We start from the raw sequence: 25,244 nt of genomic DNA on the forward strand, positions 1-25,244 counted from the left end.
TCCCAGACCAGGGCACAAACCCGTGTCCCCTGCATCGGCAGGCAGACTCCCAACCACTGCGCCACCAGGGAAGCCCTCATTGTGGTTTTGATTTGCATTTCTCTAACAATTAGTGATGCTGAGAAGCTTTTCATGTGCCTCTTGGCCACCTGTATGTCTTCTTTGGTGAAATGTCTATTTAGGGTTTCCACCCATTTTTTAATTGAATTGTTTGTTTTTTTGATACTGAGCTCCATGAGCTGTTTGTATATTTTGGAGATTAATCCTTTGTCCATTGTTTCATCTGCAAATATTTTCTCCCATTCTGAGGATTGTCCTTTCGTCTTGTTTATGGTTTCCTTTGCTGTGCAAAAGCTTTGAAGTTTAATTAGGTCCCATTCCTTTATTTTTGTTTTTATTTCCATTACTCTAGGAGATGGGTCAAAAAAGATCTTGCTGTGGTTTATGTCAAAAAGTGTAACAGTGTTCTTGACATTTAAAAAAATAGGGTAGAGCTGTCTTCCATGTTAAAAATGAAAGAAAATTAATATTGCATATTGCCTGACATAGCCATTGCTCAATAAATATTTGTTGAATATCTGAGGCCACACAATTTTTAGCTAAAAATTATCTATGTGCCTTATTGGAACCCTTACATGTAAGAACCTAAACCTATGTTTATAGTCTATGATGTGTATTTGGCAGCACAAAATGACTAAACCAGACTCACTGGTTCTGAGAAAAGCCCAGCCATATACTAGATGGTGCTGTTAAGTTCCTCTATCTCTAGGGGAGCAAATTCACTGGGACTGTAACCTGGATCTTTTTTTTTTTTTTTTAACCTATTTCTAGCAAATTCAAAGTGACTGTAATCATTGAGGACTTATGGACATCACAAAAAGATGCATATGGTTCTACTACTGTCAGTGGAGAATGGTCCTGGGGGTTTTAAGTAGAGAAGGACAAGAGCACTTATCCCACCCCAGAAACTGGAATTTTATTCATACCTCTTTTGGGATGTTAATAAAGCTGCCAGAGAAATAAAAAATAAAGCAATCAAAATCACAAAGGACAGACTGGCATAATTAAGGCAGCTTTCTGTCCCCTAAGCACCTGAGATTACACATTGCATTCGGCTTAATAAAGTCATTGTTGGGAAGGACTTGCTTTTGAATTATACAGTAATAATACTGATTTTAAACACCAATTTTTACCATTTGCTTTATGTCACCTAGCTTTTATGCATAAAAAGCAGGGGTTGCAATGTCTAGGAAGTAAGATTACTAAATACACTGTGATGATAATAAATCAGCATAAACAAGTAGGGATTAATGAAATATATGAATAGATTAATTTCAAATATTCTTCCAGCTTTGTTAGGAAAAATACTGATGGTACCATCATTGTATTTTTGAACCTGCCAATCTTTGTTACATCTATGAAGATGGATGAGAAATAAGACAAAGGTACATAATTTGTGCAAAAAAACTACTCTCATTACTCAAAGTGCTTCTTATTACTTATATATCATGTGCGCAAGAAGGTTTGGTAAGCAGGAATAAATTATTTAATTGGGACTTAATTTAAATTCAGTGTTGGTGATAAAACATTGAACATTAGCGGGCCCGATCTGATGAGGGATTTACCCAAGTAGATGAGGTATGTTCACAAGGGACAGAAAACAGACGAGCATCCTAAATGGTAAGCATAGAAAGGAAGTGAATATTTACCTGAAGCTTATTTCCAACTTTTCTTTTTAAATTAACATTTTTGGTGTAATTACAAAAATAAACAAATGGTAACTTAGAAAACAGATGTTTTCTGAGAAGGAAAAAAATCATCTGTTATCAATCCACTAAGATAACTACTGTAAATACTTCAGGGCAATGTTTTCCAAACTAACCTACCTGTTTACATGAACAACCTGGAATGCTTGCTTAAAAGGCAGATTCTAGGGCCCCTCTCCTGGAGATTCTGGCTCAGTATGCACAGGATGGGGCCTGGATAATCTAGTTTTAACGAGCAAAGCAGATGACTCTTATCATCAGACAAGTTTATACTATTTTTTTAGGACACATCTTTTCTGTGCATATAAGCGGCTTTCTTTTATGATTATTTATCCCCTTCAAGCCTGAGAATTTGGTATAGTTGATTTTTCCCAACCCTTCACCCTTTTACAGACGACCCTTTAAAAAGTGAGACACAGGTGACTGTCGGGACCAGGGCAAATGACAGCTTCATTCAAAACTAACTCAGAAGGACTAATCGGGAAAAGGATTTTCTCTTCTCCACATCTTTCTGAGATGAAATGGGATAATCAGATTTTACTTTTCAGGATTTCACTGTCTTGTTTGTCTGTTTTTAAGGATTGAGCCCAAGGACACTTCCTATTTTGGAAATAAGAATCAAGATTCGGATTCACTGCTCTTGTGCTGAGTACTCAAAAATAAAACCAAATATGCTTATTCCAGCAACACATCTTGTAGTCGTAATTTGAAACTGCTGATTCTAATTTAATTTATTCCTTTTAACCTACAATCTTAGTTTAAGCAAGTAGGGTGTAAAGGAAGGAGATAAAAATATAAAGAGCTCTCTGCTTTAGTCTAAAATTTTAAGGACTTAAAGCTAAACCTGATTTCATACCTGAAAACAAAAGACAGAACACCTACCAAAAGTTATCTGAGAAGGTGAGACCACCCAACACCGGTTGCCATCATCACTTAACCTAGCCTAATATTTTTCATGGACTATTTGTAGCAAATATGTCATTACCAAGAATTTTTTAATATTATTCTGATTCTCCATAATCCCCTTCTGCCATCCCTTTATTTTTTCAATTTGGAGAGTGAACGGCAACATTAAGTCGACTCAATCATGCCTTCCCCTTTAGGAGGCTCCATGGGACAAATTTCTTTCTGGGGGATCTTTAGACCAGAAAGATTGTATTTCTTTTGAACAACCAGTTTTGCTTTTATTGTGCTGAAACTTTAAACCATGCTATTGACAACATCCTCTATTTTCTTTGGCTACTAGGAAACTCAGAGGCAAACGTGCAGATGAACTCTTCAGTTCTGAACAGGACCTTACGGTTGATAAGAAGTCCTTTTATTTACTACTTTGACACATGGCTTCATTTTCTTTTCTGGCTTTTACATTTCTGTCACCTTGATTTCCTCATCTACATTTTTGGTATATTCTGTCAGTGACCTCAAATACTTTTTAATGAATTACAAAATGGTTGATAAGAAGTCATTTTATTTACCACTTTGACACATGGCTTCATTTTCTTTTTCTGGCTTTTACATTTCTGTCACCTTGATTTCCTCATCTACATTTTTGGTATATTCTGTCAGTGACCTCAAATACTTTTTAATGAATTACAAATAAACTATGTTAATGTAGTATTAGCATAAGCAGGAAGCTAATGACTATAAAAATTATGCATTGCATGTTAAAGCCAATAGTGAATGATTATCTATACTGTTAGTTATCATCTTATTAACCACAAATAATCATACACTTAATGCACGTAAGACTTACTGATAAATAAAGCAATGTGATCACCTTGATACAAGAAACAAAGCAATTGATAAATTTTAAAACCCAATTATAAAAACTCACAGCAACCTAGGACCAGAAGGGAACTCCTTTAACTTTTTAAAAGAAAACTACCAAAAATTTATAGTAAATGTGATATTTAATGGTGAAATTTTACAACCATTTGCATCAAAATCAGGAATACAGTGGTGACTACTGTAAGGTTGGATCTTAACAAACGGCACCGCGAAACAGAAGAAAGCTTCAAGTGAGCTTTATTAGGGAGCGCTCCTGGGCGAGGTTCACTGGTCCGAGAGAAAGGGGCCAGAGAAGTCGCACCCGGGCGAGGGTTGGGCAAGATTTTATACGGGAAGAAGGGAAAGGGGTGTGGTGAATCTGGGAGGGCGCAGGGTATTCCTTATTTGGTGGTCTTTTCAGGTATCCTGGGGGACCGTTAGTCCCGCCCCTCGAAAGGCAGGAAGGCTGGGCCGGGTGCAAAGTCCCCAGGTCAGTTTCTGGAACTGGGTTTGGAGAGTTTCGGTCTGATGCAACCTGTGAATCTGATTGTGTTCCCCGGCCTCGGGCCAGTTGGCCTTACAACTACTATGTGTTACTGGTTTTATTCAAGAGGTCTTAGCCATATCGCTTGGACAAGAAAAAGAATGAAGTATAAAGAAAGGTACAGCAAAACTGTCACTTGTAGACAATATGGTCTTCTTTTGAGAAAACTTAAAACAAGCATTAGAAACTATTAGAACTAAAAAGTTTATCAAGGTAACTAGATACAACTTATAAAAAACCAATATTCTTTTTTAACACACACAATAATCAATCACAAACTGCAATTTAAAATGTCTGACAACAGCAACAAAAATTTAATAGCTAATAAAATGTATAAGATCCTCATAGATATTATTATAAAACTTTACTAAAGTATGTAAAACCTCAATAAATGGAGTGATGTACTGTGTTCAACAAATTAGAACTTTTTGATGAACTTTTAACCATTTGCAAAGAAATCTCATTTAGCTTCTGGGTAGAGTTCCAGCCTCATGATAAGTCATCTAAAACAATGGACAACAGTTTTAAAAGCTCAAAGGGGGCTTCCCTGGTGGCACAGTGGTTAAGAATCCGCCTGCCAAGGCAGGGTACAGGGGTTCGAGCCCTGGTCCGGGAAGATCCCACATGCCGCAGAGCAACTAGGCCCATGTGCCACAACTACTGAGCCTGTGCTCTACAGCTCACCAGCCACACTGAAGCCCACACGCCTAGAGCCCGTGCTCTGCAACAAGAGAAGCCACTGCAATGAGAAGCCCGCGCACCGCAGCGAAGAGCAGCCCCCACTTGCTGCAACTAGAGAAAGCCTGCACGCAGCAAGGAAGACCCAACGCAGCCAAAAATAATAAATAAATTAAAAAAAAAAAAAGCTCAAAGGATCTGTAATCAATTAGTCAGTTGTCTCACATAATTTGAAAGTGTGGATATAATTTAATTCAACACTCATTTTTTGGAAAATTTCTTATTCTGCAGTCTCCACTGGCCAGATCCACTAAAGAATTCTTAAGGTCAGATATACAATACAAACTTATACTTCCATATATAAACTTTTCATAACCTTCAAGGAAATAAACTTTCCATCAACTTTTAGGAATGGATTCTGCTGATAAAAAAGTAAATATCGATAAATAGTAACACACTCAGGATTTCTTATACTGTTATTGTGCTATCTAGACCTTTCTACCCTCTTTACCATCGTCTGCATTATACCATTACTTGGTCATAAACACATCTGTTTGAAGGGAGGCCAAGTGTCAGACAAAATGAAATTCAGAATCGATCAGTTCTGCCACTGGTTAGCAGTCTTGGATAAAGGAAATGGAAGAGAGCGTGACTAACAAAACTGAGCAGGAGGAGTTCGAGAAATACATGGGAATTTGTTTTCTTTAAAACATTTTTGCTCTTCACAACATAGAGCAAACCTATTTATATATATTTAATCATGTGCTGTGCCAGACATTGCTGGGGCTGCCTATTCAACAGCCATTCTCCCTTCTTCATTACTAAGAAAAGCCTGATGGTTTGTCAGATACTGGGTGATCAGGTGATTCAGGAGAGGAAAGATTAGTCTATGCTAATGACGGTAATTCCATTCGTCTTGCCAGTAGTTGGTTTAGGAATAGACCTGTGATAGACAGTCAACAGTAAAAGGAAGAGGGGAGCTTTCTTCCCCCTTCAAAAGGACCATGAGAAAGGGCATTCCCTCTTTCTGCCTCTGGATGTCTGGAAATGCAGCAAACATCACGTAACAAAGTGAAGACAGTTTAAGAACAGCCAACGTTTGAGGATGGCAGGGCGGAAGGATGAAATGAACCTCAATTCCTGATGACCTCATTAAGCCAATAAATTACCTAACTCAGAAATGCTCCTATGTCTGGACTATTTCTTAAATGAGAGAATTATTATTTCCTTTTAGCATTTAAGCCATTTTGAGTTTGGTTTTCCTGTTACTTGCAGTAAAAAAAAAAAAAAAAAAAAAAAAACATTCAAACTGATTCTGTGCCACGGACAGCAGTACTAGCTAAGCGAACGCTTATTATTGGAACAACTTATGATCATCCTCATGTGTAATCTAAACATAAATGGTTTATGCTTTTTAAAGGGAGGTGTGAAGTTCTGAGGTATTTTCACTAATATAAGGGGACAAAGTGACATGATATTTGGAGGTTTGGTGTAGAAAAATAATTTCCATTTTGCTCACGTGCAGATGCAGCCTTTTCCTCGTCTATGTTTTGAATACTCATAGCCCTATCAGTTCTATCTTTCTCCACCTCTAAGCAAGAATTTCACAATACTTTTTAGATCAGCCCCTGGCAAAGTCAACCTTGGTGTTGTTTTAGGAAATCAATATGACTTAGACATACTTTTTTTTTTCCCTCCCAAAGAAAGAAGAATTTTGAAATTGCCTTTCCTTGGCGTTATGTTAAATCCTGAATACGTCCTGACGGAGTATGATGGAGCGCGCAAATGATTTTCCAATTAATAAAAATGTGATTCCAAAGCTGACCTTAGAATTCTAAATTAAGTAATATGTATAAACAGAGACTCAAAACACTTCAAAGCACAACTTACAAAAGCCAACATCATGGTGTATCAAGCCATGAGTTCAGGAATTGCCAAAATTAATGATGATTTTTTTTCTCTTGATTTTTGAGAGTTACTCCAGGACCTATGTTTCTGTGTAAAGCAAAGCAGACCTTATTAATAATGTAAGAGGCTCTAGGACTCCTTTACCATGGCAGAGAAGCTCTTATCTAAAACTAGAACTGTTTCCTCTACACTTTAATGGATTAGGTTTGTTTAACTTACTTTCTATAGTGCTCAATTCTGTTCCGTTGGCATATGGATGCCTAATAAATATTTGATGATGGTGACCATAACTGCACAGAAGATATCTTAGTGTCCACAGGAAAATGATAAAACACTGTAAGCTAGTTTCCTCTAGTGATAAAATTATATAAAAACAGGAGAGTGATGCCTTTTCATACTAGTGCATTTAAGAAAACCCCAAATAAAAGGTAAGGTATAAGAATTAACATCTATTTAATTTAATTGTTTTATTTAATCCTAACCATAATCCTCTGGACTAGGTACTGGGATTCCCATTTTCCTAAATCTAAGATGTCATTGGTTGTATACTGAGCCAATATTTTATGTACCAATAAGAAAAAATGCAGCCAATGAAATTATGATACACCTTTTTTAAGATGTACCCTGATTTCAGAGACGTCAAAATGTAAAAATCGGGGCTTCCCTGGTGGCACAGTGGTTAAGAGTCCGCCTGCCAATGCAGGGGACACGGGTTCATGTCCCGGTCCGGGAAGATCCCACATGCGGCCCGTGAGCCACGGCCGCTGAGCCTGCACGTCTGGAGCCTGTGCTCCGCAGCGGGAGAGGCTGCAGCAGTGAGAGGCCCGCGTACCACAAAAAAAAAAAAAGTAAAAATAATAGGCATCTCAAAAATAATTTAAAAACACGATTCTGATAAGAAAATTCATCCAAGTCACACAGCCAGTTGGTAGCTGTGGCAAAGACAAGCCGCTGTCCACCAAAAACTCATGTTCCCCGTCCACAGCCTGGAGGTCCTACTGAGAAATGGCTCTCCGGCCAGAAACTAGGCTTTCCACCTTCCAGAGTTCTGACCAATAGAATGTGAACACAACTGATATAGTCAGTTCCAGTCTAAAGAGGTAAAGAAGCACGAGTACTTTCTTCATTCTCTCTCTCATCCCATCTACCATTTATGGATGCTCAGCATGATCTTAGAAACTACCTACTGAAAATGGCAAAGCCTCTGTGTCAGCCTGGGTTCCTGAATGACCGCAAGGAACAAAGCCCTGCCTGTACCCCCAAACCACTGTGCCAAATAGGGATGCTACATTTGTTTGACACGAGCAATAAGTAAACTTTTATTTTATTAAGCCACTGTAATCCGAGGCTAGTGTTACCTCAGCTAGAATTATTTCAGATAATACAGTGGCAGAATCAGAATTTGAATGTCAGGTTCCAAGAGCACAGGTTCGAGATTCAAGACAAGAGTTTGAACCATAGCTCCACCGGTTCTTACACTAGAGTCCATGAACTTGGGCAGTCATTTAACCTATGGATCAAGTTTGTCATCCAGAATGGTGTGAAAATAAAAGGTACCTCACAGACTGTTCTCAGGATTAAATAAGAAAATGCATGCAAAATGCACGGACCATCCATGAGTTATCACTCCCTGAATGCTGGCTGTTATTACACTTGCTGTCATCGTTAATCATTAGCTTCCTTTCATACCTAGTTGCAAATCACCAAGTGTGCTTTTAATGTAAATCTCTTCTACAGATAGAAAGTGCCATTCCTCTGAAGAAAGTCCACCTTCAGCTTAAGAGCCTGAGGAACTTTCTGTTCCAAAGTTTAAAAAGTTAAAAAAAAATTTTTTTTCTGTTACCATGCCTTGAGGGAATGATGAACAGAGAAAATATGAAGGTATGTTTGTTGTATGATATTTCAAACACCAGTTTTCACTTTACTGCTTACATAAAAATAGCACTTTATTTTTTCATTTCACAATATTATAAGGAATAAAAAGAAAATGGGATAAAAAACTTACCCTTTGTTTTTCATTTGAACCCTTTTTATTGGTCTCTTTTCTACTTTCATCTTCATACACCAGAACAAAGTCAATTCTTCGCTGACCATCATTAAAAAAGAGGGAGTCAAGTTTTCCATTAAATTCTTCCTGTGTGGATAGAAAAATAAATTTTAATATAGTTTTTTGAAAAGTGCCAATTTATAAGTGTTTATTTTCTAGCTTTAATAGATACATCAGTATGTTTACAGAGAAAGAGAAATAAATCCATAACTAGTTACTCGACCAAGAGGGCATGGTCACCTGATCTTTGCAAGCATAGCCTGTTCTTGGTGAAAGAAGTCCTTGAATTGAGCAAGTTAGCATTATTCTACAAATGTATGGGAAAACATCAGCATTATGAATGTAACACAGTTATCCCAGAATTATTCCCACCTGGATGAGCAAAAGGAGTATCAAGTTTGGAAATGAACACAGTAACCAGAGACGCCTATCGGAAGGACCGAAGTTCATTTAACAAGAGAAAAAAATCTAAGACAAAGCACTGTTTATGAAAATCTCATCCTACCTTTACCATCTTTTCTAACCTTTCCATCAATTTTCATGGCTTCTCTCTGAACCTCATCACTTTATAGAAAGTATCATTTTATAACCTTAAACAAATGCCAGAAAATGCTTTGATACACACAAAAGATACACTGGTCATTGGTATTTGTCCCCAAATCCACACAAGATACCCCCTCACTCCTAGCAAAAAACAAGCAAACAAACAAAAATCCCAGCAACAAGAACAAATAAATGAGCCTTTAATTTAGAGCTTAAAAGCCTTATGGCGTGGGCTTCCCTGGTGGCGCAGTGGTTGAGAGTCCGCCTGCCGATGCAGGGGATGCAGGTTTGTGCCCCGGTCCGGGAGGATCCCGCGTGCCGCGGAGCAGCTGGGCCTGTGAGCCATGGCCGCTGAGCCTGCGCGTCTGGAGCCTGTGCTCCACAACGGGAGAGGCCACAACAGTGAGAGGCCCGCATACCGCAAAAAAAAAAAAAATCCTTATGGCATAAAAACAAAGTCATAACGGCAGAACACAGACCTAATACAGTTTAAAACAATCTCTGTTACCTTATGGATTTGGACAGAATTGTTTTAATTTGCTCTAAGGAAAGGCTTGAGTTTGTGTTTCTCCACCATCTGGTCGTACTGCTTATGTGAATGTTGTTTAAGAATCGGAATATTTTTTTAACTGACAAGTAATATTTTTCAATTCTTCATTCTTTTTCCATTAAAAGTCATGGGGAGGTTGCATTTTGCAGTCATTTGGTGGAACCCCTTAATCATTAAATGTGATTAATTCTTCTCTTCATTCAGCATCAGTTAGTACTACACAAATCACCTTATTTTACTGCCACCAGTTTCCCGTTTTCTTCACACTTTTGTGAAGATGTATAATTTTGCTAAACATATACAAACTGATACTTGTCCCTCCTTTCCTCTTTTCTACCACAGAGCAGCTAAACAGTGTGACTTGGCCTGAGACCTTTCCCAGCCGGGACGCTGAGGGGCCAGAAAAAGACACATCAGTGTCCCAGGCTGAGGATACCACCCAATTCTTTTATTTCCAATTTCAGCTCTTTAAAACCAGTAAACGTTAAGAGTATTTAAAGCTATACAAGACACAGAAAACAGGCTTATGGTTACCAAAGGGGAAAGGGTGGGGGGGATAAATTAGGACTTTGGGAGTAACATACACACACTACTATATATAAAATAGATAACCAACAAGGACCTACTGTATAGCACAGGGAACTCTACTCAGTATTTTATAACAACCTATAAAGGAAAAGAATCTGAAAAAGAACATATATATATATATATATCACTGAATCACTGTGCTGTACATTTGAAAATAACACAACACTGTAAATCAACTATATTTCAATTAAAAATAATTAATTTTAAAATACATTAAAAAAAAAGCTATACAAAAATGCTAAGGCCTATTGTTTTCACTTCAGCCATGGAGTTCTTGAGGCCCCTCCTCTCTTCAATTTCTCTTCCTTTCAGTGAAGATGTTACTATTGGTGACAACCTGGGCAGTTGCTAGACGAAAACCGTGTGTAGAGGAAAAAACTATGAGGCCGAGGGGAAGTGGAGTAAGGTGGAATATAGTCATGAAAACCTGGTCATTGTTACAGACGTCTGAAACGTGTCCAAAGCAGCTTGCTATCTGGAGCCCACATCCTGCTGCCTTTCTCTGGTGGTGTCTGACAGCTCACTGAAGTCACGTTCTGAAGAATGAGGCCTGGAATAAGAACCACATCTGCACATGGATCCAGACATTCCTCCCCACACAGCCCTTGGTCAGCCACACGGGTTGGCAGCAAGCTCCCAGATAATCAGGTCTGTACGCACATCTCTCCTGTATGATAGAAGACCATGGCCCTTTGTTGGAGGAAAACGCCACTGGCTTGGCAAGACTGTCTGTATGAAATAACTAGGTCAGACTCTCATATGGTATTAGAATGCAGTGCCGGGGAAAAGAGTGCCGAATTCGTATGGCTGTGAAATCCACGTTTCCCATCTCTTGGCAGAAAACATTCCACTAGGTGACTGCGAAGAGAAGGGAGAAACAAAATGCTGGGCTAGAAAGAATATCTAACAAACAAGGGAACTAGCCCAAATAGAAAAGACTCAACTATGAACAAAACAGTACTGCTTGGAAAAGAAAAAAAGGCTGGATTTTTCAGTTATAAGTTCCAGTATAGGCCTGACTCATCCAACAGGTATTGAAATGACAGAAAAACTAAAAAAAAAATTTTTTTAAATCCTCTTCTAAAGTTTTGAAGTAAAGTTGTAATAGTTTCCTAGGATAAATATTGATGATCTTCTTCAAAATGACTGATTATTCAGAGATGGATTATTCTAGTCCTGACCTCTCAAAATCTATTCAAAATTGCATCTTTAGTCTTTTCTACCAAGCCAAATGGCACCAAGATGAAATATAAAAAACCCCTGAAACCCAATCTTTCCTGTTCAGCAGCTTAAGTTTAAAAACACTTTAAGAGATGGTTTAAAATTTATCAGGTCAAATCATTTTAGAGATTGGAGCTTACGTATGGTTACTGACTTCCCCACTAGGAAACTTATTAACTCTTATACTCATCAGAGTAACTTATTGTTACCCTGAGGGTCTTAGGCAAATGTCTTTAATGCCAAGGAAGTAAGCAGAGTCTCTAGCTGTTAATACTTCTTTCTTCCTGGAAAAAATATCAAGTAAATTTCTAATTACAGTTTAGAGTCTATAATATGTTTTATTTGTTCATAGCCATTGCCCTCTCTGGTTCCGAGGACGCTAGATTCCACCAATTTAGCGTCCATTTACTCATTTGCAGCAATCTGACCCAAAGGTGTACTTAAAGACTGCAGTGGTTAAAAAGACTATCCATGTTCATTTGTCATTATATCAAAATAAACAAAACCAATGCTGCCAACCATTGCAGAAGGGTGACCTGACCACCTCTGTCTTTAACTGTTGGCTTTGACATTTCACACTTGGGAAGAGAGGCATGCTTGGTCTGAGCCAGGGGAGGTCTGAGAAATAAGCTTCTGGCAGGGTAGTGTAGGAGAGGAGGAATAAGAAAGGTTGGGTGTAATGTACCCAACTGATGTTTCCCAGGTCTCCCAGCTCTCAGCTGGCTTCTTTCCTCCTTCTATTTGTAGGGCATCTCCTTCAACAAAACAGCCCAAAGGGCTCTTTTAACCAAATCAGGATAAAAATGCAAGCAGCAAAATTACGCTGCCAGACTTTGTGGATTCAACCAACGTCAGACTGAAAAAAAAAAAAAAAAATTACAGAAAGTTCCAAAAAGCAAAGCTTGAATTTGCCATGTGCCAACAACTATTCACATTTACATTGTATTCACAATTTACATAGCCTTTACATTGTACTAGGTAGTATAAGTAATCTAGAGATGATCAAAGGACATGGGAGGATGTGTATACATTATATGCAACTACTACACCATCTTATATAAGGGACTTGAGCATCCAAAGATTTTGGTAACCGCCCTGTGAATACCAAGGGATGACTGAAATTACTTGGTAGGAAAACTTCTCATAAGTTATCTGGATTTTCCTTGAACAGGAGCTTTGGGTACATGAAGGGTCACATGATGATTACATAATGGTGAGGCTTGTCTTCCGCGTGGAGAAAGAAGGGCTAGGGAAGTAAAGGGTCTGCGGAAACAGCTGCCTGGGTGTAACTGCTCCATGGCATTTAGGTCAGTTAGAGATGAGCAGCCCATCTCACTAAGCACCCTCCTGGAATCCCTGGCATCAGCACTTGGTGAGTCCAGGAAAGAACTTGCTGCTCAACATGTGTCCAAACTCACACTTCTCAAGTGTCCTCAAATAAACAAAATGTGTCCTCAAATAAACCCTGCAAAATCAAGATTGGAAGTCCCATTTCACAATAGAGGCATCTACTCCTACAGTTTAAGATGCAAATTTTAAATGATTTGTCCAACATCTGGATACAAAGCAATCAGTTTGGGATCTCTCCTCAAACTCTCATTTGTGCGTAAGGATGTTGGAAACTTGCCTTGGATAGCAAGTGATATTATCTGATTGTACCAGATTAAAAAATTCTAGAGAATTTCCAGTTTATTCCTGCCCCTGTTACGGCTGTCATTTACTATGAGATTAGAGAGTGTTCCAGGCTTATTTGGATTAGTGGTCTCAACCTCTACAGAAAGCAGGACACAAAAAGTCTTACTGTCTAACAGTGATAGTTGAGGAATTACACTATGAAAAACAAACAATATCAAAACACTCACATAATTAAAGGGCAACTGATATGTGAATGTGGAAAACACATGTGGCTCTCTGCGGTAAGACTAGCAAAACAAAGTAGTTAATTCCAGGAAGAACACAACAGGAAAAAAAAAAACTTTAATTATAGCGAAAAACTAAAGTGAAAATATAGGATTTTCTGTTTTTCAGTAAACCTTGAATCCCTGTATATCGCAAGTTTTAGGGAAACAAACGTTTAGAAGCAAGAGCCTTTATGTAAATATTTAGACCCCATGAAATATAGAACATAATGAAAATTTATTTATATGCCATGCAGGTATAAATGAGATATATTCTGGTGTTTTCCCTAACTGTAGCAGAGTCCAGGCAGGTTCAAGGCGTAAGAGATAGTGGAACATTTTTTTCTTTATAAAGTGTGCAAAATTACTGCAAGGGATAGCAGAGACTACATCAATTTTTATTCAGATCACCTCCTCGGCCTGTAAGAACACTTGATAGTGAGAAAATGCAAAGTACAAAGAAAAATGCCAAGAACTGCAGGCATGGAAGGCTGAATGCTGAAGTTAGAAACATTAGTATTATGAGAAGCAGGGGTGGGAGGAAAGGAAGTAACACGTTAGTACCAGGGATAAGGAGAAGTACATGGATGCACAAGGGAGCCACACAGGAAGTCAATCGCATGTTGGGGGATATGCGTGAGAGTGTTTTGGATGGGGCATTCAAGAATGTGTTGGCGGGAAAGAAGTGCAGTGGAAAAGCTGCTCGTTCAAGGAGGTGGTGTATCTAGAAGTGAGGATTCCAAGTCTGTTAGAGAGTCCAAGAACATCCCTGTTGGTGACTCTGTGACAATCAGGGTAAACTTAGGAGTGATCCAGAATAATATTTGTACGAATCACTGTCTCCTTCCCCACTCTGTTAAACACACTTTCAGCTTCTGAAGGCCAATGGCCGGGTCTTGTTCACCCTGAGTTCTCTGCTGAGCCTTTGCATTTAGCAGAAGCTTGGTTTGCTTTTTTCTTAGGAAAATATACCTTTTTTTTTTTTCTGATGATAAAATATATACCCAATACAAAAAACATTCTGAAGATACAGGGAAGTATAAAGGAATGAATAAAAGTCATATGTAATCCCATCTCCCAGAGATAAGCCGAGCTTCTTAATATTTTGGATCTCTCTCTCACGCACACACAAACACACATGCACATTCACTAAAATGATACCATACTACACGTACTGTTCTAAAAACACCCATCACAGCCATTTTTCTAGCTTGAAAAAAAGCTCTGCACCATCATGTTTAGTAGTTGCAATACCATTTAGTTAAACCGTTCCTCCACTGATGAACATGTAAGTTCTTTCCAATTTGCTGCTTTTATAAACACTGCTGCAAGGAGCATCTTTACACATATGTATCTGTGCACATGTTCAATTACTATTTTCTCAGGCTAAATTCTAGAAGATTTTAAGGGACCTAGCCTTTTAGAGGTTTTTTGATATATATGTTGCTCAACTGTCATCCAAAATATTTATAAAAATGAACACTTCCAACAGCAGAGTATGAAAGTGCCTTTCCCTCACTGGATTTCACTCTTTTTCACTTTTCCCATGAGAGTTAAAATACGGGTTTTTTTTTCATTTGCACCTTTTAATTAGAGAGCACTAACATTTTTATGGGTACTGCCCAATTGAATTAATGCTTTTCTAAAATGCCAATTACTATTCTTGACCTAACTGAACTATCTTATTATTTAATCCCTTCTCAGTAGATTCTCTTGGTTTTTACTCATGAGATTCTAAAGACCACGCTGGGAAAGGAGCAAGTGGGTGAATGGTAATACAGAAGCAGCCCATACGGTTACTTCCCAAAAGGAAAAGAGAGAAATACTCTAGGGCACTGTCTACCAGCCCTAGGCTTAACAGTGCTGGCGTGTTTTTGGAAATGTAGACATTTAACTGGAATGTGTGATACTAGTTTGAGAAGGTCACTGGCCCCTGGACATACTTTCCAAAACAGTGTACATGCTCCCTGTGTAACTACCAAATATCAGTATATATTTTGACTCATAATTTTTTAGAATATAGAACTTACTGCTGATTTAGTTTATAAGTGATTTCTGTTACAAGTTTAAAACTGATGTACAAATTCTTTTTTTTAAAATTTATTTTTGGCTGTGTTTAGTCTTCATTGTTGCACAGGCTTTCTCTAGCTGCAGTGAGCAGGGGCTACTCTTCAATGCAGTGCTCGGGCCTCTCATTGTGGTGGCTTCTCTTGTTGCAGAGCACGGGCTCTAGGCTCACAGGTTCAGCAGTTACGGTGCACGGGCTTAGTTGCTCCGTGGCATGTGGGATCTTCCCGGACCAGGGCACAAACCTGTGTTCCCTGCATTGGCAGACGGATTCTTAACCACTGAGCCACCAGGGAAGCCATGATGTACAAATTCCTAAAAAATTGTCTTGCTCAGGGAGGAGATATGGGGATATATGTATACGTACAGCTGATTCACTTTGCTATAAAGCAGAAACTGCACACCATTGTAAAGCAATTATACTCAATAAAGATGTTAAAAAAAAAGAAATCAAAACTGAAAAACAAAATTGTCTTGTTAATTTATATTTGTAAATGGCTATAAGTACTTTCCAAATAGTGGAACTGGCTATTTTCAGTCATTTCCCATCAAAAATAGATGTAGTTCATTTATAAATAATATTAGATTGTGCCATGAAAATGCTGCTGCTGCTTCTTCGTCTTTCTTTTTTTCTTTATACTCATGAGGGAATGCTCACATGCCAACGGCTTCTTCCTGATTTGGTATATGCATTTTGCCTTTGTTTCCCTTCGCCTGTGTTAAAATAAACTCTAGAGTTCTATTATTAGAACATCATGTTTCAAACACAGGGTGAGGGTGGAGGCATAATGCCTCAGGCATAATTATTGTTAAATATTTCCCTCTAGCCTGTGCCAAGGAAGCAGTAGTTTTAGCAAACAGAGTTCTCATATGTTTTTAAATATTATATTCTTAAAATTTATGAACGAGGCTAGAGGAAATATGAAAATAGAACTCTGAAATGACCTTTAAAATAAAGCTTCCTTAAAAGGAGTTAAGTGACCAGGGAAGATAATAAGCTTTCTATTATGGGAAGATTCTTAGTTTGGAGCCTTCTCAGGGAGGATGGACTCCGAGTGAACTTTTCCTTAAACCCACAGTTAGCTGGGATTGGGATTTGCATTAGCACGACTTCAAACTTGTTTTGCTTTCCTGTTTTCCCACAGGTGGTACACCATTTTAAAAACTTTTGTTTAGCTTTCCTTAAAGGTGATCTGCAGAAAAGAAGACGAACAAGTAAAGAAAAGGAAAAGAAAAGGAAAAATGTGAAAAGGCCTATAGTGGTTGTTTTCTTACTTTCCCTTTTCTAGAAGAAGCCATCATCTGCTTCCACTGTTCTCATCTGGTAGTGGTAACACTGGTGAAAGAAATGTGGGTGAGATTAAGCTGTAAGACATTCCCAATAAAGTCAGGAATGATAAAGTGATGGATGTGATGAAACAAGACAAGTGGTGCAAGAGGACATTTGTTTGAGAATGGTTATCCTCCTGGAGGCTGACCTCTTAAGGTTTCGATATCCCCAAAGTGTCTTGCTTTGTTTTAATATCGAATTATGGATTTAACATCAATCCATTTACCTTAAACTTTTTTGAACCTATTAGCATTTTCAGTTTGTATCACCTCCTGAGGAAGAATACGCAGTAGGTTTTCCACGTGGGCAAGATGGTTGTCCTAAATGACATTTTTCGATCTTTAAGAAATAGTTCCCAATCTCATATTCTGGAATCAGTTAGAACCAAAATAATATCGCTACAACCAAATCCTGCATGACTTAATGGACTTTCACACTATTCCATCTACACAAGCTCCTTAGACTTAAGGAACAATAATTTTAGCTTGACTTCATAACCATAGGTTTCCCTCCACCTACCCTCTTGTGCCTCTTAATTAATCTTATTTCAATAACATATTTATTTTCAGTTTTTGGAAAATTAAATGGTTATGACTCAAAATTATTAACTGGTAGTTCCCATTCGCCAAATCCGTAACTGTGAACTGCCCCTTTTTCTTAGTCATCTGAGTTGCATGGGGCCTGGGTTACCAGTCCCTGAGATTTCATGCTTTGAATGAAAGCCAATCTCACAAAATGTGATTATGATCTGAGAATAAACAGAAAAGGGAGTTTCAAGATATTGCTCTTCAGACTGTTGAGCTGAAGAAGACACATAAGGTATAACTGAGGGCGTAACTAAGGCAACAAGTGTTCAGCTCCTTACTGGGTTCCTGTGTAATTCTTCTTTTGCAGACTCCCTTACAGTTACAATCCATCATTCCCAGAGAGCTCTTCATCTTTCACAGGAGGTTTCCATTTGCCATCTAAGAACTGCCCTGAGTTATTTTCAGCTGCTCAGGGTTTGCAGTACAAGTTTCCCGTCATCAACTGTGATTCCCCTGTCGGACTGTTAGGTCCCCATATGTGCCTTGGTCATCATCTTCTCAGACCACTTCTCTAGGAATTGATGTTTGCAACCTCATTCAAAGCAAGAAGAAGAAAAACAAATCAGAGCATCTAGTGCCCAGCGAAGCAAAGGACTGTGACAACTCCTATCAGTTGGTTAATGCCTTATAAAGATGTTACTTTTTCTCTTGAAACTCAAGAAGCAGTTTACAAGAATAGCTATTCCTTGTGGCATCAAAATGAGGATGCAGAGGTGTTTCCAAAACAAAATTTAAAAAACCAAGTGACTCATTTAAAACAATGGCACAAAAATGTTAAACTGACTACAGATAATAAATAACACCTTAAAAAATCCTCCTCCCGTCAATTATTGGGAATTTTCAAGAAATAAAATGTTCTGAGGAAATGAGTTTTCAGATGAACTTTATGCTAATTAAAAGGTTACTTCAACCTTTCTGTGCTCAAAATTTTCTCAAATATAGTACATAATAATTTTTGATTTCTTAAAGAGAGGATATTACACATAATTACTACTAGTATTACTACTGCTCTTATTAAAAAAGTAAAAATGAAGAGAGCCCCAAAGAGGAACAAAGAACATGGGTTTTGGTATCTGGCAGAGATAGGTTCAAATCACAACTCTGTCACATATAACTAGCTGTGTGCCTTTGTGTATATATTTCATCTCTTTAAACTGAATTTACTCACCTGTAAAAGGGGGAAATCACAGAAAGAAATGCAGGATTATTGTGAAGATTGAGGTGATGCATGTAAAGGAATAGCACAGAGCCTAGAACACAGTAAAAGCTCAATAAATGTGAGCTTTTGGTGTGCTTTATTTTAACATGAAACAGTTCTTCATTGATAACTAGCTGTGTTAAGCGCATTCACATACTTTATAATAATTAGGAACTTTCACCTGCATCTTGCAGAACTCTGCCGTTACTCAGATTATGAGGAGTCCATTCTTTTGTTATCAACTTACCAGTCTTTAATAGGTATTCCACTACCCTTTCATTTACTGCTTATATCTGCTTTGAATTGGGCAACCAGATTAACTGAATCTGTTGAGATTCTTTGAAATTAAGCCTTGGTGCTTTGGTTTGGGATGTCAGAGGCTTTTTAGCTTTCTTCAGGTTCTGAGTAAACTATGATTGAAGCAAAGGGTCCCATCCCAGAAATGAATAAAATATGGTTAAGGGTGAATACATTATCCCCCTTCCCACAATCTCTTTCGAAAGGGGTCTTATGACATCTGGCATCAAACAGAATGAAAATAATAAGATTAATGAATTATAAATTGAGACAGATAAAAAAAGAATGAAATTTTGCCACTTGCAACAACATGGATGGGCTTGGAGGGTATTATGCTAAGTGAAGTCAGACAGAGAAAGACCAACACTGTATGATATCACTTATATGCAAAATCTAAAAATACAACAAACTAGTGAATATAACAAAAAAGAAACAGACTCAGAGATACAGAGAACAAACTAGTGGTTACCACTGGGGAGAAGGAAGGAGGGAGGGGCAAGAAAGGGGTAGAGGATTAAGAGGTACAAACTATTATGTATAAAATAAATAAACTACAAGGGTATATTGTACAAAACAGGGCATATAGCCAATATTTTACAATAACTATAAATGGAGTATAGCCTTTAAAAATTGTGAATCACCTGTGTTGCACACCTGTAACATATTATACTGTACACCAACTATACCTCAATTTAAAAATAAATAAATAAATAGAGATGGAGAATCAGGGCCAGAGAAAGTAGGAGGAAGAAATGTACTAACCATTGTGACAACTGCAATTGTTGTGATTTCAACATGACATTGGCACAAGGCCTCCTGGCAGCAGGGCAAAAAGGAAATGTGTTCAATGATACAGTCCTTGCTATCAGAAAAAAGGAAGCATTCTGATTTTGGGGGGAGGAAAAAGTTTCATGTGAGATCTTATACAGAAACACCCAGTTTTTGTCCATTTCCCTAACAGACAATGATCTTGGCAAGGAACTGGGGTTATAAAATATAATATACTGGTAACCTTTGACTTTTTAGTCTTTAGTTCTCATATGAAGCAATTAGTCTGCATTTCACTGCTACATCTATTGCTATCACCCTAGTCTGTGCTCTTGACCTTCACTAATTAGATTACAATTAATATCCCAATCCGTCTCCTTGCATCCAGTTGTCCTGTCTGCCAATTCCATTTATATATATATACATATGGATGTTCCTAAATCAACATGTTCAACTCACAGGATTCAAAAACCTTCAGTTTCTCCGAGTGCCCTTTGGAGAAAATGCAAACTTTTCAGATAGGTATTCAGATGTTTCATAATCTGATTATATCTCACATTTGATTTACTATCACTCCCCATTCCTAACCCTCCAACCCCACCATGCTTTCTCATCAGCGTTTGACTGTATCATGCTGCTTCCTGCCTCTCCTCCTTTGCTCACATGATTTCCCCTCCTGAAACCAACTACCCTTTCTCTTTCCCACCTATCCAAATCTTAATTCTCCTCTGAGGTCTAGCTCAGTTCTTCTCTCATGCAGCCTTCCTAACAACTGGGTTCATGTTTCTTTTTCCCCTCCCCGGACTGCTGTCTGTACCAATAGATGTGTGTTCTGTGGACCTCTGGGGATTCCTAAGACCTTTCAGGGGGGCCCATGAGGTCACAAACATTTTTATAATAATACTATGATGTTATTCCTTTTTCTCATTGTGTTAACATCTGCGCTGATGGTACAGAAGCCACGGTGGGTAAAAACTTCCAGCATCTTATGAGCACAACTCAGCAGTGGCACCAAACTGTATGAGTCATCATCGTTATTGTTCACCACCACCTACTCACAGTAAAAAAAGCCACTTCACTTAGGAATGTTCTTGATGAAGCTGTAACAATTACTAACTTTATTAAATCTTGATCATTGAGTACTTGGATCTTTTTTTTTTTTTTTTTTTTTTTGCGGTACGCGGGTCTCTTACTGCCGTGGCCTCTCCCTATGCGGAGCACAGGCTCCGGACGCGCAGGCTCAGTGGCCATGGCTCACGGGCCCAGCCGCTCCGCGGCATGTGGGATCTTCCGGGACCGGGGCACGAACCCGTGTTCCCTGCTTCGGCAGGCGGACCCCCAACCACTGTGCCACCAGGGAAGCCCAAGTACCTGGATTTTTAATATTCTGTGTGAAGAAATGGAAGTACCCATAAAGTACTTCTGCTGCACATCAAAGTATGATGGTGGTCTTGAGGAAAAGTGCCGTGCAATATTTGAGTTTCCAATTTTTTTCATAGACACCACTTTTACTTGACAGACAACTGACACAAAATTCAGTTATATAAGCTTGAGTATTTGGCAGATATTTTCCCAAAAATGAACAAAGTGAAACTGTCGTTTCAAGGAAAACAACTAACAATATTTATTGCTAATGATAAAATTCGAGCTTTCAAGCAAGTATATATTAGAATTTAAGACAACTTGTGTTTGCCCCTGGGAACTTGACAGCTTCCCAATATTCAATGGCTTTTCTCATGGGATTGATGAAATGGAGATTGGAGGTGTGTTAACAAATGTATTTTTTTCATATTGTATAATGAAACGGGTCAACATTTGTAAGAGCTACTTAACTCAATGAACCAATATTTTCCAACTGCCCTATGCATGGTGATAAACATCATGCTTGGGTAAAGATTCAGTCAAAATGCAAGACATATTCACTGCACCCCGCCACCCCTATATTGCCCCTCCCTCCTTCCCTCTCCCCACTGGTAACCACTAGTCTGTTCTCTATATCTGTGAGTCTGCTTCTTTTTTTGTTTTATTCATTAGTTTGTTGTACTTTTTAGATTTCCACATATAAGTGATAGCATACAGTATTTGTCTTTTTCTGTCTGACTTATTTCACTTAGCGTAATGCCACCCAAGTCCATCCACATTACTTCCACACCCTGGCAATTGTAAATAACGCTGCTATGAACACTGGGGTGCATGTATCTTTCCGAATTACCGTTTTTGTTTCTTTCGGATTTATACCCAGGAGTGGAATTGCTGGGTTACGTGGAAGTTTGTTGAGGACCCTCCACACTGTTTTCCACAGTGGCTGCACCAAGTTACATTCCCACCAACAGTGCAGGAGGGTCCCTTTCTCCACATCCTAACCAACATTTGTTATTTGTGTTCTTTTTGATGACAGCCATTCTGACAAGTGTGAGATGATCTCTCCTTGTGGTTTTGATTTGCATTTCCCTGATGATTAGTGATGTTGAGCATTTTTTCATGTGCCTGGGCAGCTACTTATAAAAGAATGAACTTAGAACGTCCTCTAACACCACGTACAAAAATAAAATGGATTAAACACCTAGATGTAAGACTGGATACTGTAAAACTCCTAGAGGAAAACATAGGCAGAACACTTTTTGACATAAATCGCAGCAATATCTTTTTGGATCCGTCTGCTAAAGCAAAGGAAACAAAAGCAAAAATAAACAAATGGGGCCTAGTTAAACTTTAAAAAGCTTTTGCAAGGACAACCTACTGAATGGAGATGGTCTTTGCAAATGACATGACGAGTAAGGGGTTAATATCCAACATATATAAATAGCTCATACAACTCAACATCTAAAAACAAACAATCCAATTAAAAAGTAGGCAGAAGAACTGAATAGATATTTTTCCAAAAAGGAAATGCAGAAGACCAACAGCACGTGAAAGATGCAAGACAGGCTTTTAATACACAAAAGTTCACTGAAACAGTTTTGCATTCCATGTCACAAGCAATCTTTAAGAAACTAACAGTTGTTGAGTTTTAATGTGGTTTCAAAGAAGAATATTGACAATTACCTGAAAAGGCTTTAAAATACTCCCGTTTTCTACCTACCTATCTGTGTAAGGCTGTATCTATTTCATATACTTCAACCAAAACAACATATTGCAACTTTTAACTGAAGTTAAAAGAAGCAAATAGAAGAATCAGCTGTCTTCTCTTAAAGAGATCTGTAAAATACATAAAATAATGCCACCCTCTTACTAATGTTTTTGTTTTAGAAAAGTCACTTTTCATAAAATATTTATTTTAATGTACACTGAGTTTATTATTGGTTGTGTTTAAATGAATTAATAGTTTTTTCAGTTTTAAGTTATAATACTATCGATATATAATATTGATAGGTATATCCACATAAAAATGCTCTTTGGAGTCAATACTTTATCAAGGGTATAAAGTATAAGAATATAAAAAGTTTAGAACTGTTGTTCTACAGCATTCATTTTAGCTCTTAATTTTGCATTATATAAATTGTAATAGTATGATACAACATACATAGTATAATGTCATCTAACTATTCTTGTGTATACATACTATAATTTTAATTGGATTATAATAATGAAGGAAAAAAACTGTTTTAAACCTTTAACACCTAGGGAAGTAAGACAACAGATACTTGCTGAACTGACGTGAGATAACATATTCAAGTCAAAGGGTTTAATAGAACCATTTTATTCAAGTTCTATAAAGGTTCAGTCTTGTCAGTTTCCAAAGGCTGTTCCACATGGTCTGGAAAATTTAAGACCACACTCCACCCCAATGAGGTTGTCAGTTACTATATTCCATTAACATTTTGAATGGCTATGCTGTTCCATCAAAGTAAAGTATTTTCCCCTATCTCTGCACCTGTAGTTCCCACTTCCTAGAATCTCCCTCTCTCCCTTTTCCATGGCTCACGCCATAAAGAGGCGTGACCTCTTGACCTTCCCGGTAGCTTAGGTCCCCCCCTCACATTCTCTCAGAGCACCTTATACTCATCTTTAAATGTCACCTCTCACAATTTTAATTGTCTAATTATTTATGTAATTATTTGATTAATGTCTATCTCACTAGACTATATGCCCCAAGGGATATTTCAATGACATTTCTCAATTGTACCTACTTAACAGGGTTATAGAAATATTAACTAGATAAATATTATTAAATAAATCAACTGAAATTAATTAACCCTTTATCCTATGACATTTAGTAATAATGATAGCTAAAGCAACAGGGGGGGAAATTCCATTACACATCACAGAAGAAACGAATTGGTGTGATTTCTGTTTTTAAAGGAACTGCTCAGAGAGTAAATCATGGGTGGCACAAGTGGGAATGGGGAGATGGGAGAGACCAGGGAAGAAAGGTGGCAGCCTATTCTTAGTGGGGAGCAACAGACATGAGGAGAAAGGGAAAGGCTGAATCAGCAGGTCGGAAATAAGGGACCGGGAGGATTCTCAGGTTTCCGGCTTGAGCAGCTGACAGGATGGAGATTATATTTACCAAAATTCAGAAAACTGGAAGGGAAATATGATTAGGAGGGGAAGCCTAAGAATCTGTTAGATTTTCAAGTGTCAACACTAGGGGGCTGGGGTTGAGAGGAGAGATCTAAGGCTACAAGTATAAACTTGGGAGCTGTTAACACAGAGCTTGCAATTGAAGCTGAGGAAGTGAGTGTGAGAGGAGCTGGTGAGCAGAGAGAAGCTGGGGCGAGCTCTGAGGACATGGGACAGATAGGAGGGGCTTGGACGTAAGAGGAAGGGAGAGCAGGAAGGTAGACAGACAAGTAGCTGGAAAGATGGTGAAGTGGCCAACCACAGGGTAAACTTTGATCTCCTCCTCCCTCACTTCTGTCTTTCTCTCTCCCTTCCCACCTTCCCAGCCTCCACCCACCCTGCACCAGGACTACCAGGGTAGGTTACTAACTAGACAGCTTGCGTTGTTTCTCCTTCGAGTGCCTCCTGGATCCTCCTGCCAGAGTGATCTCTCTCTGGCTGCACTGTCCGATACAGTAGCTACTAGCCGCATGGGGATATTTAATTTACATGAATTAAAATGAAACAGAATTACAAATGCAGTTCTTCTGTCTCACTAGCCACATTTCAAGTGCCTCCACAACCAGGTGTAGCTAAGTGGGCAGCAAAGACACAGAACAGACGAAAACATGGTCAGAGAAAGTGCCGCTGCTACAGATTTGCTTTGTCTTTTCAGTTCAAGAGTCTAAACCCTTAGTTGGAGACTGCTACATTCCACCCTAAACTGTTTTTTTCACTTCATCTCCTCCCACTCCCCTAGATCAACTCTGTGCTCGATACAAACTGGGCACATCTCACTCTTTTTCACTTTCATTTACTGGCATAGGTCATGCTATTAGGATACCTTCCTGTAGTGTATCCACCAGGATGGTTAGGTTTATGCATTGGCTTGCGTGGGCTTTAATTCCCAGTTATGCAATGAAACACGAATCTAAGAGTTGCTAT

General features: G+C 38.4%; 1 protein-coding gene across 2 annotated transcripts in view; it reads right to left on the reverse strand.

Annotated features, from left to right (window-relative positions):
* Positions 1 to 25,244, reverse strand: part of ANO6 (anoctamin 6) — a 207,029-nt gene that overhangs the window by 83,174 nt on the left and 98,611 nt on the right. For both annotated transcript variants that reach the window (XM_024736791.1, XM_024736790.1), the window contains one exon: positions 8,669 to 8,797. In XM_024736791.1, coding sequence (XP_024592559.1) covers positions 8,669 to 8,797 — 129 coding nt within the window. The remainder of the gene's footprint in view (positions 1 to 8,668; positions 8,798 to 25,244) is intronic.

The sequence above is a fragment of the Neophocaena asiaeorientalis genome, unplaced genomic scaffold, assembly GCF_003031525.2.
Source record: "Neophocaena asiaeorientalis asiaeorientalis breed wild unplaced genomic scaffold, Neophocaena_asiaeorientalis_V1.1 scaffold134, whole genome shotgun sequence".
NCBI lineage: Eukaryota > Metazoa > Chordata > Mammalia > Artiodactyla > Phocoenidae > Neophocaena > Neophocaena asiaeorientalis.